Raw genomic sequence first — 16,037 nt, 5'->3', positions numbered from 1 at the left:
AAAAGGACAAGCAATATGGGAAAACTGTCCTCCTTGCAGCCATTTCAAAATATTAAGCAATTTAAAGCATGGCTTTGAATTATCTATTTTAGTCTTACGATTTTCTCTACTCTCTGTTTTTTCTCTACATATCTGTCTCATATTTCAATTTCTTGTGTTTACTCCTCAGGCTCTTGGAAGCACACAGCAACTTTAATAGGACTCCCTGTGTGACAGCCATTTCATATATTGTGCAATCAAAGCTTTGCAGCTTGCTCTGAAACTGTTGATTTGTTTATTGGGGTTTAACCTCCTCTTCCAAAGCAATGTCTCTGCGAGGCAGACTTTTCTGTAGAGAACCTCAGTATATGGCAGTGTTCTATTTTCTACTTCATGTTGTTTGACAGGTAAGTGAGATAGTAATACACAGAGATGACGAGAAAAGGCATATGCAGGTTTATATTGAATCTTAGCTCATATCCTTGAGTGAGGTTAAGTTGAACACTTGTCATGCATTATATAAAACAAAGTAGTCCAGCTTAGGGAAGACAGCTTCCCCAGTCAGTGTTCTTGCAGTCCAGAGACTTCATGTCTCCCTGAGATATGCACTCTTTAAAACTGACAATAATGTAACATCCTTTCTTCCTCTCACTTCTACACTTTATGCAGGAGCTATGGCAAGTTCATTAACATGAACTTATATTCCATGCCGAAATTAATCTCTAGGGAGCTAGGATTTTTGAACATAAAGTTGGCACTGGAAAAAAATATGTTTTTAATGAAACAGAGTATTAGTTGAAATTTTCTTTATGCATCTGCACCAAGGGAAATGTGATACAAAGAATAAATGAAGAAATTGATGAAAATAACACTGTTTTGCATTTAATTGTATTAATAAGATTTACAAAAAAATATAAGGCAAACACCATTTTTCTCAATTACGTGAGTTTTCTCTTTAAATATCTGTATTTTTATTTTTATATGCTTATGCAAGATTGTATGCGTTAAGACATGTGTACATCTACACATGCACATATATGTGGAAGCCACAGGATCAACATTCTGTGTCATCATTCAGAAATAAATCACTGTATTTTGAGAGAATCTCTCACTGAGACCTGGAGATTCACTGGATTAAGCAAGGTTGGCTATACAGGGCACCCTAGGGATACTTCTGCCTCTGCCTTCCCAGTGCTGTGATTAAAGACATGTGCTACCCCTTTTCATTTGGATATGGAGTGTCACCCAGGTCCTAATGTTTGCCAGCAAGCAGTAGACCTAAGAAGTAGCTGTCTAATGCTTGATTAATTTCCAAAAATCTCAGTTATTTTCCTTAACTCATATTATAGTTAATTTAATTATTATTAATAATAATATGTAATATCTATAGTTATATGAATGCATATTATATCAATTCTAATTTAAATATATTATTTATATTATTTATAAAAGCAAATGTTACAATGGAGGAGGATCCTTAAGCCTGTATATGGTTAGTGGACACAGTTGGAGACTCTTCTCTTAATGAAACAAATTTGATGGGAAAATAACAATACCATCTATTTTGATGTGATAGTAGAAGTGGGTTTCCAAAAATAATTTATGATTATGGATAATTATCTAGACATTAAAGAACCCTTTATTCTTGTTTCCAATGAGGAAATTTTAAATATAGAAGGATAAAAAGTACCCCTTATTGACATTGCAAAAAACATTTAGTTACTAGGATGGATTGCTTCTATCAGATGTTGCAAAATATCAGTAGAACATATTCAGAAAGAAATGCAATGATTTTTGTTACTGAAGTCTGGAATTTTGAACTGACTTTTGATCAGTAATCATTTGTTAACCTAACAACGGCATGACTATGTTCAAAACAGAAAATTGAGTGAAAGAATGATTAGTAATTTATATAAATCATTGCTCTTCTGATCAGAATAAAGCAAAAATATGCAAATTCACATCCTCATTCAAATATGTATGTGTTTCATTACTGTATTTGGTGCTATATGCAACAATGAATTCTCAGCTTTTCCCCACAAGTTTCCCTCATTGTTAAAGTTCATACATGCACATATGTATACTATTCTGTATATTGATTTAAGAGTCAGATTGGTAATAAACTCATTTAGCTTTTAAAGAAAATGTATTTCCCTATGCCTTTGATGCTTATGTTTCTGTCGCTGTCTTACTAAATGATGTTGAGACAATTATGACATGGCTTTCACTATTTAAAAGCCATGATACCCTCTTAGCTCATTATTATCTAAATGTTAAGTCTTGAATTATAGAGGTAAATTGGGCTTAAAATGAAATGTTTCAAACAGAAGTGCAAGAAGTATAAGGTTAAGTGGAGTGAGGAAACAGAGCTTCAATTTGTGCTATAAAGCTTGGTGAGCATAAATGATCCTCTGATACACCAAGAAGGGGAGGCCCTCTGACTTGCCTTGCATAACATAAGTATACTGAAATAGAACAAAAATTATGTCAGACAGGTGGTAAGTGACAGAAGCAATGTGCTTGGACCACCATTTGTTATAAATACTACACCCTTAATTGGAAAGCATCTGTCTTTTCATTTCCTTTGTGGCAATTTCTACTTTCGATTTAACTGTGCAGAATGCTCCTCCTAACAGGTGGAACAGTGCTTATGAATTTAAAACCTTATTTAAATGAAGGTGAATACCAGAGATGTTTCAATTAATACGGCAATATCTTATGAGAAGGAATCTTACCGCCATTTGGCAAATATGTGGATTCCTATGCATTTGGGAGCTTTAGATACTAGAATACTGAAGATTCAAAGGAAAGACAAAGATGAATAGTGCATTAAGCAATTTCAGGTGATGTATTTGAATCTACAGAAACTATGAAGAAAAGGTTTACCTGAGAATATGAATAGTGTGAAGCATTTCACATACAAAATTTTAAACTGTTACATTTCATTAAAAGCAAAACTAATAATATCCTATGTGTGTAACAAACTATCCAATTGAAATAGCTTATTTTTATAAAATCGCATGGTTTATTTGCTGGAGATAAATGTAAAGAGGTCCCATGTATGCATGGTTTGGCTTTTTACCAGTTCAGTTAACTATAGTCACTTGGGAAATTAACCATAGTCGACTAAAGGGGAAGTTTCAAAAAACAAACAATAAATTTTAAGTTGCATACTGACCTTTATAGCATGATGAAATCCAACACTATAGTGTTCCATCCTTCTGGAAACATAAATATCTTTTCACTTAGTGGATCCATGTTTTCCATGAAACCATCCTCATAGTGATTTAGTCATCAGGTGTTAAGATTGCCCGCCCTGTTACTGAAGAACATGTGTTCATGCAATCCTTTCTTATTTCATAAAAATCCCCAATGGCAAGAGAAGCAACCACAGCATTTTTGAAATAGTAGATTGTTATAATTATTCTAGTTTACAATTCAGCATTGCTGATCTTTACCTGTGTTTGGTTAAGCACTTATCTTTATTTTAGGAGTATTCATTTTCTTCGCCTCACAGTCTTAGAGGTATCACAGTCTACAAAAACAGGGAAAGTACAGGACAGTTCACGGTGATGGGATAGATGCTAGAGATTCCTTACATGGCAGCAGGAGAGGAAGCAAAGAACACAGGGTAGAAGTAGCAGCCTGCGACTACTGTGCCAATCAAACCAGACCTTCTAAGTCCCTCCTTAATATGTCACAAGCTGGGGACAAACTACTAAAAACATGAGCCTGTGCAGGAAACTCTAAATTCTAATGGTAATAGTGGAAGGTGCTATTTTATACCAGTTTTCTTGACTTAGATATAGGTAAAGTGCCAGAGGCATAGACTTCAGCATGGTCTCTGGTAGCCACAGACATCAACGTGGCCCTCCAACATTGCATGGGCCATGGACACCATCAAGCCCTTGGTGGCAGCAGAGGCCAAGAACATCAACATGGCTTCAGGTGTCAGTGCAGGTCATCTATTAATGTGCATCAACTGAGTTTGGGAAACAGAACCAGGATATCTCCATGTGTATACATTTTTTAAAACATGGTGAATGTATCAGGAGAGATGCTTAGCAGATGAAAGCACCTGCCTCATAAGCCCAGTGAGCTTGCTCAGTCCCAGCTTCTACTTCAAAGGAATGAACCTACTGTTGAAATTTCTCCTCGAATTCCACATGCCTGCTCTGACAAGTACACCCTCCAAATACTTACAAACAACAACAACAAAAATCATATTTTTAAAATGTACTTAAAGTTGGTGGAGGAAATCCTTAACTTAAACCAAGTAAATCTTAATCACTACTCTACATTACCAAAGAGTTAGTCTCTCCACAGTAGTCTCCCGTGGAGGTTGTTGCCTCCATGAGTTTAAGGGGACAAAGGTCACTATTTTCAGGGAAACAAGAGTGTAACAGAGAGATATGGACACATATAACATTAAACACTGCAGAGTCTGCTAGAATTTAGAAACTGTATAGCTGGAGATGGGTCTGCATAAACATAACTTAAACACTCTTTTCTTGACATATCTACATGTAAGTACCATAGTATACTTCGTTCTGTTTTGTAGTCAACACGTTAATGTCCTGTAGCAGGGTGCTCCAGAACCTCTCACAGACACAAGAACAATGTGTGCTAGAAGGTTTAGATTTACCCAGCAGTGGTTTCTGATTCTCAGAAATAGTGAAACACTCAGATCCATACCATAGGGAAACAAGTTTAATAAAGATGAATCACGCTTTCATGTTATTCTTTGGGGGCAAGGTTTTCAGGCATGCAAACTGTTGACAAACTGGGAGAGCTAATCCACAAGGATCACGTTAACACCAAGTACATGAAACAGATTTTCCCTTGGGCAAGGAGAGGAGGGTCTTCTGCACAGGCCATGTGTTTCTGTGAACACCAAAGACTGCAATTGTTTTGATGTTAATTAAACAACTGATGTTTCTTGTTGTGAAGCTCTCTGTGAAAATGTGAGCGACTATGTAAATCTTTCTAAATTGAACTGAACACTCTTTAAAGCTTATGTTTTCAAATACTATTTCAAGCTTCTGAATAACAAGATTATGTCACAATATATACAAAGCTGCTCTGGTAGTGACCTATTTGGTGTGAAAGATGACTATGAAGTTATGTTAAAATCAAATCTGCACATCTGCTACATTGGATGTGAGTACATTCCATGTTTAGAGACAATTACCTCTAATGCTTTCAAGTCCTCATAAGCAAACTGTACAGTCGGAATTCCAAGATGGTTGATGAAGTAATCAGCGTCACCTTGTATCTGTATGGCACTGACATTGACTGCTGGGCACTGAGCTCTTCTGGAACAGTTGAACTTAATTTTCTGAAAAACACAATTTAAATACTGTTACCATTCACTCCTGCTTCACAGAAAATTTAGAAGTCAGTGTAACTCAAAATGGGGCCCAAAGATCAGAGAATCAATCCGTGTCACCGAGCTACAAGGCAAGTGATTAGGGTTCACTATGTTCCCTTTGATGGGACCATTTAGAGGTAGAGGCAGGAATCTGTTCTCCAGTTCTTGCACACAATCCTGAAACTCAAAGAAGTATGAGTTGGGTTAAAGCAGATGAAGGTGACTCCTGTCCCTAGGCACTGGGCATACACACACACACACACACACACACACACACACACACACACACAATGTTAAAGCACTGTTAAAATCATTGGTAGTGATTATAAAAAAGAATTTAACTTTGTATTGTCAACCCTCCTGACATTCATTTTTCATGTAAATAAGGAAAAATCTTGTGGATTGAGCCATTTGACCTCGTAATTTGCAGCCATTGAACTCTTTCTCTCTTGCTTCCTGAAATGCTTGAAGCAAAATGTCTGAGTCAAACAGCCAGCTGGATTAGCCTTGTTCCAGCACCAGTCTTGTTAAAAGCTCCAAGGACGCCTCCAGACAACTATGTAAAAGATGGAAGTTGATCGTCCTGGCTCTCCAAAGCACAGCCTCAGATAGAGCTGTTAGAGACATTCTATAGTAGGCATTTAATCACAAACTTCAAAGAATCATTTCTACCTTGACAAGAAGCAGAACAGTTTCCTGGTGCAAGGATGACAGACAGTGACTGGTTCAAAATACTTGCCTTAGTGACTATGATTGTTGTAATTGGCCCAATACTTAGGATTGGTTCAAACTAAATGACAGTGATTGGCCCAAACACTCCCATTTACCATCATCTTAGTAGGATGCTGAGGCTCCCTGAGTGAGTGATCTAGTGATCTGGGAGATACTCTGCTGAGCTGTGTCTCTACTGAGTTGCTTAGGCCCATTAGTTTCTCGACAGTAGTCTTTCCTTGACTACTTTAAGTAATATGAGCTGAGATGAGCTTCTGAAGAAAAACATATCAGAAATTGTACAGGGCAATAGCGAGGTGGTGGTAAAGTTTATCACTGTGTCTGCTTGCAAGCTGAAATGACATTTGCCTCAGCTAGCTTAGACAGGCACACTGATGGGTGACATGATTCCATGGGTTCAAATACTGCTTGGCACCTTTTGGACCCAGTGACACTGTGGAGCTAGGCTCCAGAATAGCCCAGCTCATACACTGTACCATATTTCCAAGCATCAGGCTCTCACTTCAAACTCAGAGTATCAGCAAAGTATTGTTTGACTGCTGCAGGTCCAGGTGGAAATCCCATCTGACCACCAGGATTCTGTCCACAGCAAATGCCTATGTGTGAGGGGTACTGATTATACCTTTATCCAGTACTTCAGGGCCTACCAGGTACACTGAGGATGTCACCCTTGACCTTAACAGTGCCCTGGAAATCCCTTGGTATGCCTGGCCTGTAAGTTTACTTCTTCAGCTCTTTGCAGACTTTTATCAGTTCCATGTCTTCCCTTTATTTCAGATTCCCTTTTTCTCTTCCTTCCCAAACCTGCTTCTCTGAATGTGTTCAGGTACCATTTTTCAGAATATTTGTTTCACTATGCAAAGATTTGTTGCATTTGTTTTATTATTTAAGGATGTGTTGCTGTATTACCTTGCCTGCCAAAGGCACCTGATTAGTCGAATGAAAGACTGAAGGATGAAAACTGAGGGAGGAGGTATAGGTGGAACTTTCAGGTAGGGAGAATAAGTAGAAGGAGGAGTTTAGACTTGAGAAGAAAGAAGGAGACAACAGAGGGATGCCAGGGTCCAGCCAGACAGACATGAAGAAAGAAGAAAATTAGGACATACAGAATGAAACCAAGGTAAAATCCCCCATAGGCAACATATACACTAATTGTAAATCAAGGCTATCCTGAGCTATATAGTGTTTGAGGGAGGCCTAGGCTACATAGACATAATGGTATATATATGATCAAGATACCAAAAATCCATGAAGTAATATCAGAATATAAGGTAAAAACTAATGGCATACAGAACTCACTAAATGGAATAATTACTTGAAATTCCCCAAATCTAGATAAAGGAATGGATACCTTAACACAAGTCATTTAAAATATCATCTAGACATGACTACTTTTCCATGACATATTACAGAAAAATGACAAAAATACATGGCAAGTAACACTATTAAAAACTGTTTAAAAAAAACTACCAACTTGCCTATGACATAGATCTTTTACAAAGTAATGTTAAAAGCCAAGAAAGTATGAATGATATATTTCATTATTGTAAGTAAATAAATATCAGCCCAGATTTCTAAATCCAGATGGCCCGTCTTTTAAACTTGATAAAAAAATAATACTCAAAAACAAAAACTAAGCAAGTCATGACAACCAAGCTAGCAATACAGATGAATATGTGATAGTGCCAATCATGAGAGCACAAGAAAGAAAACATTTCATGAGAGGAACATGTAAACCAAGATGATTTGGAAGGAACTCATCAGGTCTAACACAGTAAACCAACCAATCCCAATATTAACAGCAGGGAAGTGCTGGCTTTGGCAGCACATATTAACAGCAGTGAAAGAAAAGCATTAACCAAACCAATTAGAAAAACAACTATCTACATTTTAGGGATTACTAAAAACAGAAATATATAGAAATATATGTCTATTGTTGAGAGAGAGAGAGAGAGAGAGAGAGAGAGAGAGAGAGAGAGAGAGAGTTTCAGGAGTGAAGACCTCCATTGACTGATAGCTAAATTATAGAAAATAATATATTAAGTAAATAGAAGTTAAAATGAGCTGGCAAAGCTATTCTTGTACAATATAGCTAAAATTAGTCATAAATAAAACCATTACTGCTAGAGTGAAAAACTTACCAAAAGCTCTAACAAGGCGAGTGAGATGGCTCAGCATGTAAAGGAACTTACTGTCAAGCCTTGTAACATGAATTTGATCTATATAATACACATGGAGGGAAAAGAAAACTGAGTTCTGTAAGTTATACTATGAATTTCATGGATGAAGTATGGCATGCAAACAACCACACACATAAACACACATGCACACACAGATAAATAAGTATAAATACCTTTTGAGAAGACCTAATAATTTTATATATGTATGAGTGGTTTCCAATATTATTAAAAAATGGATAATATAAAAAGTCAGAGAGTTTATGAAATTCAGGGATGACAGAGAGGGGTCTTTGAACATATTCCAGTGAAATCCAGGGGATCATATAGGATACTTTGAAAACTTATCTTCATTGACACTGGATCATTTAGAAGAAATGGATGTATTCAAAGACACACTCACACATACACGAAGTCAAAGACTAGACAACTTTTAAAAAAGGCCTAATACCAATATCCCTCCAACTACTGTACAGAATAGAAATGGCAACCACATTGCTAATCTTTGAAGCTTTCTTTGCCCTGAACAACACACACAAAAGCAAATGACAAAAAGTATCACAAAAAAATTACATAGAGTGACCAAATTGTTTTCAAATGAGTTGCAAGGCTAAGTTAACATGCATAACTCAACAAATGTAAAACAACACATAAACGGATTTAAGGACAGAAATCACATGAATATTTTAGTAGACACAGAAAAGTCCTTAGACACAATTGAGTATCTCGACCTTAGATGTAAATTTGTTATCATTGTACTCATCACTATAAGTAGGACACGACCTCTGCAACCTAGGGTGCTTCATTGATATGATGTGACTTTAAAAATACTTTTAAACATAATCAATCAAAAGATTTATTAAATATAGTATAAATAAAATAATAAATTTACACTAAATAAAAATTGAATGAATGTGATCAATTAAAAGACACTGAATGTATTAGCACACAACTATAATCCCAAATCTCATGGGTAATTCTCCTGGGTAGCAGTCAACTATTCCATGTTTTCAACTGTAGTCATAGATATTTCAAACACTTAATGTTTCACTGCTAATCAGATTTTCTCAGGATTTAACAGAAAAGAGTCTTTTCAACAAAAGTAAAATCTATTCAAATGAAAATCCACCATGAGTGTTTACAAGCACAGCACAGTTTTGCCTTAAGTCTGTACAAATCTCATGGCTGAAGAAGCTCCTTTGAGCTACAAAGACAAAGGCGTGGTACTACACAGTGTCTTCCGCAGCAACCTCTTTCTCTTTACAGATAAAATTTGCAGAAGTGGGAGGTAGGACTCTTACTCCTGTTCTCATCCCCGCTACTCTTAACCCCTAAAAGGTTTTATATCAACCTGGGACACTTGAAGCATGACAGTAAATATTTTCAAAGACATGCTCCAAAGTAACAAAAGTGACAGATCATGTAACTCAAATTAACTATTATGTTAAAACTCCTGTGTAGGGAGTGATTTTATATATCTGTAAGAGCTGACCACTCCTACGGGAAAATAGAACTAGGGGGAGGAGACTCTTCCTCTTTGGGTCTCAGCTTTCTTGGCTTTTCACGTAAGTGATTTCTCTTTCAATAAATATCATAGGACACCCCTAAGTTTGTGTAGTTTAATATTTCTGCTTCATCTCGTGTCAGCATGGTTCATTCAGCCCCCAAAACTCGGGTTCGGCGAGGCAAGCCCCCAGGGCACCTTAGTGTCCTGAACAGCAGCAGCTCTGAGGTTTCATTTTTTTCTGCACATTGCACTTCGGAGTGATTTCAGCTCCTCCCCTCCCTGCTGCACTAGGAAGCCTCACTGCTCATTCCCTGCCACCTGCAGGTCACAAATCACCAGTAAGACAGGCTGTGTTTGTGTTGCTCAGTTAGCGCTGTGCCCTCCCTTTCCCCAACCTGCAACCAAGCACTGCGAGTCCGTGCCCCACGCACCCCCATCCCCTGCCCTCACCAGGCAATGCCACTTACATTCCCTGTTCCACCTGAAAATTTTTACAGCTATTATCTAGCCAAGAGTCTCCCAATCTGCATAGGTGTTTCCCTCCCCAATGTGTTTGTTAATTTTCTGTACAAATTGTTTAGAATCTTTCAGCTGTTACTTGGAAAAACACTGAGGTTTCGTGGAGAAGCTGTGTTTGGCACCACACTTCTACCACCTGCTGGCCAATCATAGTCATTACAGGTAAATATCCTTTTCTCAACAAGATCATTGGAGGTAAAATTGTGCATTCTGGTAGTTAAGTTTGTGATAAGATTACCTACTCTATACCATGGCAGATATCTTACAATGCAGAATGTTATAAATCTCATTGCTTATCACATGAATGGCATCATGGGAGAGGACTATAACATCTCTCAAATATATTTATGTCTAATGCTAACAACTAACTTCATAATCCACATAATATCATGGAATAGAGGCCTTGAACATAGGGCAGAAAGCAGGGAAATTATGCAAACTATTGGAAAATTAGAGACAAAATTCAAAATCTTCAGTTCAATGTGGAAACTGTACAGATGATCAAAAGATTAGAGTCAAAATTCAGAATCTTCAGGAAAAAGAGGAACTGGCCACCAGAGTAGATAACTTGGAACATAGACAGAACAATCTTCAAGACACATTTAATTCCATGTCCACTGCATTTAGGGCCAAAAGAAGTCCAGCCAGGAGGAAGTTACCAAATTAGCAGGGGCAATTCATTGGGTGACTGAAAATAATGGCCATTTAGCAGATAGGGTGATATTTCTAGAAGGCAATTTACATGCCGTCTGAGCCTCTAGGGATGAGATTATTAAATGCTTGGAATCATGTATGAATGATGAGTCCAAGGAATTGGGCAAACTCTATAAAGTCCTTAGAAAAATTTTTGACCCAGGAAATTCAATTGCTCAGAGAAATGCTGGTCACTAGACTGCAGTTCTTAGATGATTTACATACAATCTGAGATGTCAGATAAACCAGTTCTAGCACCAAGTCATGACAGTGGTATACCTACAAGACACCTAGAAGATCTTCCTAAGGTGGCTTTTCCAGTTACTATAACCAAAAGGCCAGTGTCACTGAGGCAAGAGAATGGGTCCATCAGTTACCAGTGGGAACCTATACAAGTGAAAGATCTGAAAAGAATAAAGCAGGCAATAGTAGCTTATGGGGGTCAACAGCCCCTATGTGAAGGAATTGCTGAATTCTTGGGCAAGAATAAATAAAATCATGCCCACAGATTGAGGTAATTTAATATCAGCAGTGCTAGACCATTCTTCCCAAATACAATGGAGGGCTTTGTGGAGATAGGAAGTCAAGGCCCTCGAGCTTCAAGGCTTGAAGCATGGCTTAGAGGCTTCCCAAGATAAGATCCTTGGTGAAGGTGAATATGCGGATTCACAAGCTGAATTTGATGAAGCTACACTGTCTTTATGCTGTTTAGCAGCTTTTAATGCTTTGAATAAGGTTCATGAACCAGGAGCAAAGTTGAACCATATTCAAAAGTGGCACAGAGTCCTAGAGCAAGGCTCCCTGAATTCTTATAAAGATTATCCAGAGCATTCGAATTACAGGTAACCGATTCAAATATTAGGTGACTCGTTATAGAATCTTTAGCTTATGAGACTGCAAATCCACAATGCAAACAGGTATTGTGGCCATTAAAGATCAGATCCACATCATTGGATGAATGGGTCTTGTATACAGCTAATATTGAGTATAATGGTTTAGAAGTCAGAGAGACCATTTTTAAAGGCCTAACGAGGCATCAAGACAACAAATGGCCTAACTGTGAGGAGACACAGACTTTGGTTGGTGAGACAATCTCCAGAAGTTTAAAAAGACATCATAATACTAGATGTTTTAACTGTGGTAGAATAGGACGTTTGAGTGGGAACTATAGAAAAGCATTCCTACAAGTAATGCTTCTCCTAGGAATGATTCAAACAGAAGGACTCAGTCTTCTGAATTGTGTAGGAGTTGTGGCAAAGGCTAACACTGGACCAAAGAATGTAGGTCAACCACAGACAAACATGGTAACCCTTTACAATCAGGAAAGTGGCCTGGTCATTCCCAGTCACTGTAGAAGATGATTTCTCTCAGGACAATTAGAAGATCCACTGCCTATGATAAAGAGTAATGGCACTGTGGATGACAGATTAGTTATTGAGGAGGAAGCAGTTGATACTAGAGGAAATGAAAAATGTGATTTTGGCAGATTTCTATCAATGTCAAGAGGCCAAAATTAAAAGTACAGGTAAATAACATTATTTTGGATGGCTTGCTTGACACAGTAGTAGATATTTCTATTATAACTCAGGAATTTTAGCCTAAAAAATGGCCTCTACAAGTTGTAAACATCCAATTGTTAGGGATCGGGACCCTATCTCGAGTAATACAAAGTATAAGATGGAGTGTATTGGACCAGAAGGACAAAGAGGAAGATTGAGGCCTTATGTTGCAGATATTGCTATAAATCTCTTATTACAGCAATTGAATACCCAGATTAATATTCCTCTTCTGTCAGATATGAATCATAAGCAAGCTGTTAGTGGTAGAAAGAATATTGTAAGGAACTACAATAAACAGATGCAGAACATACAGGCTGTACAGTTACTGGATGCTAATGACACATCTACAGAGTAACCAAAAACACTACCCTTAAAATGGCTAACAGATGAACCTGTCTGGGTAGGGCAATGGCCTATGACCACTGAGATATTAGAGGCTTTAGAACAGGTAGTTCAGGAACAGCTAAATGCTTGACATACTGAAGAATCAGCTAGTCCAAGAAACTCCCCTGTATTTGTTATTAAAAGAAGCCTGGGATGCCATTACCTTCACTGATACCTAAAGGATGGCCAATTATAGTAATAGATCTAAAAGACTGCTTCTTCACTATACCTTTACAAGAAAAATATAGGGAAAAATTTGCCTTTCCAATGCCTACCTATAACAATTCTCAGCCAGTACGAAGATTTCAATGAAAGGTTTTGCCACAGGGAATATTAAATAGTACTATTTTTTGCCAGTATTTTGTGCAAAAACCCTTGGAAACAAGTCATAAACCATGTCCACAATCCATAATCCATCATTATATGGATGATATATTGTTGACTGATTCGAAAGAAGGTATGTTGGAAAAAATGTTTGAGGCAGTAAGGAAACTTTATCTCATTGGGGATTACAAATTGCCCCAGAAAAAATACAAAGAGGAGATTCTGGCTTATCACCTTCTATGTATATATGTTGCATATGTTTGAGCTTTGTATCAAGTTTAAATCTTTTCTTGAGATTAAGAGGGCAATTGTAAGGAGTGATTTTACATATCCGTAAGAGCTGACCACTCCTGTGTGGGTGTATTCACAGGCATGTATGGGTAAATAGAGCTAGGGGGAGGGGACTATTTTTCTTTGAGTTTCGGTTTTGACCTTGATATCAGCATGTGGACCTTTGGGTCTCAGCTTTCTTGGCTTTTCACATAAGTGGTTTCTCTTTCAATGAATATCATCGGACATCCCTAAATTTGTGTAATTTAATATTTCTGCTTCACTCCTGAATATTTTTGAGTGATCCAAATACTAAAATTTTTCTTTAACATTATTTGCTTATCCATACTAGATTATTTTTCCTAGTTGAACATGAGTGCATAGGTAGATTAGATGTTTGACAGTGCCTGACCTCTGGCCCTTAAACTCAGCTTGCTTTACTCTTTCATTTTTGCCAAATTGTGGCAGGTATTTTTAAATGTGTATTACTTGGAGTTTATTTTTGCTAAAGTGCCTAATTAGTAAAACACCTGCCAATATTTAAGTAGTTTATATCCCAATTGGTAGCACCATCTATGTATTTTCATGGCAACAACTGACCCTACAAAGAACCCGTGAAAATACAATTGGGCTTGGACTTCATCTTGCATACTTTACTCTCAAACTCCATCCCAAGTCTAAGTTGTACTCCTTAAATAGAAGATGTTTCTCTAAGAAAATGAATTGTATGAATTAAGAATTGACAATTTATATTATATTTTGTGTGGCTACTAAAGAATTAATTTTTAAATGAAGCTATTATGTAAAAATTGATGGCACTGTCACTAGTATACAAACTGCCCTTTAATAAAATGTGTTAATTTCCTATATAAGTACCTGAAATTTTAGAAACTTGTTCCAATCAACTTTCATACTTTTGTCCTGAAAGTAATTCCTTTATCATCACTCTTCTACTCTTAAGGCAATTCTTTTCGAAACTTGTACTGATTCACTTCTGTCTCTCTGTTCTTGATATGGTCACTCCCATTGTATGGCTCTAATACTGTATGTTCAGTGTGTTCCTTTACATGTACTTTTATTTTCACGATTTGTCATTTAATTTCTGTGTATCCATGTGTGGTTACATGCATGAGAGCACAGTATTTACACAGGACAGTAAAAGGTATGGTCCCCTGGACCTGTGGCTACAGGAGTTGGGAGCGACTGATTACATGAGTACTGGGAATTGATGTTGGGTTCTCTAGATGAACAACAGTCAGCCTCTTAGAAATCCGGACATCCCTCTAGATCCTCCTTGAGCTTCTATCTGCATTGTTACCTACATATTTACTGTGTTTCAGACAATCACAAGGACCATGGTCCTACTTTCAAGATATCTCTCTTCAAAGCAGCATCTTTCTATTAGCCTGGCTAATTTCATCAAGTTGTCAATTTTAATCTGCATTTCTGTAGAGTTAAAGATAAAACTGCCACCTCTGTTATGTATAAACTCATTTTGTAAATCAACTATGACACTGGTCATTACTGAGAAGTGTTTTAAAATTACATTTTCAGGGTGATGGTTTTAAATTACATAATAAATATGTACTATTTATAGAGAAGAGATAAGATGCATGGGTAGATCCAGAGGTCTTTGGGGGACTTTAACTGACAGCACTGAACTCTTGGAAAAACTCTTCCAAACCTGATCACTGCAGATAGTGAGCAAGGTTCCTCAGAATCTTCCTCAGATTTTGGTCACCTGCTAAGGTAAAGCTTTACTCCTCCATATTTTGTCACATTCTCCATATTATCTCTCTTTTATTTCTCCTCTGATCAGCACCTTTTTTAACTTTAGTATCCTGATTCAGCTAGGTATGAGAAAGTAGTTACTTCCACTGAAAATTATCTGGGTTCTAGTGTTTGTTCTGAAAGAGTCTAAAAGTAGAGTTGGAAAGCAAGACTCTGAAATGTCAGCTTAGAGATTTTCTTCTTCCATGCTGTTTCCTTTAGGGATTTTCTTTAAAAAGAGAGCATGTCTATACAAAGTCACATTTACTAACACTTCACTAATCATTACTTTAAAGTCTAGTGCATGACTGCAGATTTAATTCAGTTGTCTTGTAAGAATGACGTCAACCCCATCACCAACAGCAGCAACAAAAGAAAGAAAAAATGAAGAAAGGATAAAAGGGAGAAAGGGAAGGAGGAAGGAAGGAAAGAAAGAAGGAAGGAGAAAAAGAAAAAACCTAACTAAACCAAATTCATAGATCAGATGCTAAATAATATTTCTACGCTCTGTTTTTCAAATAGCACTTTAGTGGATTACAGCTGCTCCACAGCAAGTAGTAGACTGGAATAGACTAAACCCTCAAAGCACTAACATCTGAGAGGAGAGTAAAAAGAAATGCTGTTTTCTCTGTTTCACTGGAAGTTAAACACCATGGGAGATGGAAGGTTGCTAGCAAATTTGTACAGGTCAATTAACTTTTTAAATTTATTTACAAGGCTGAGTAAATTCTTATTAAGTATTTTATCTAAGG

General features: G+C 37.1%; 1 protein-coding gene across 3 annotated transcripts in view; it reads right to left on the bottom strand.

Moving 5' to 3' along the window:
• Positions 1-16,037, bottom strand: part of Naaladl2 (N-acetylated alpha-linked acidic dipeptidase like 2) — a 1,212,242-nt gene that overhangs the window by 192,052 nt on the left and 1,004,153 nt on the right. For all 3 annotated transcript variants that reach the window (XM_040754622.1, XM_040754621.1, XM_040754623.1), the window contains one exon: positions 5,171-5,317. In XM_040754622.1, coding sequence (XP_040610556.1) covers positions 5,171-5,317 — 147 coding nt within the window. The remainder of the gene's footprint in view (positions 1-5,170; positions 5,318-16,037) is intronic.

This window comes from Mesocricetus auratus, unplaced genomic scaffold (assembly GCF_017639785.1).
Source record: "Mesocricetus auratus isolate SY011 unplaced genomic scaffold, BCM_Maur_2.0 Super-Scaffold_100011, whole genome shotgun sequence".
Taxonomy (NCBI): Eukaryota; Metazoa; Chordata; class Mammalia; order Rodentia; family Cricetidae; genus Mesocricetus; species Mesocricetus auratus.
The sequence above is the reverse complement of the archived record's forward strand: the minus strand, read 5'-3'. Positions and strand labels throughout refer to the sequence as shown.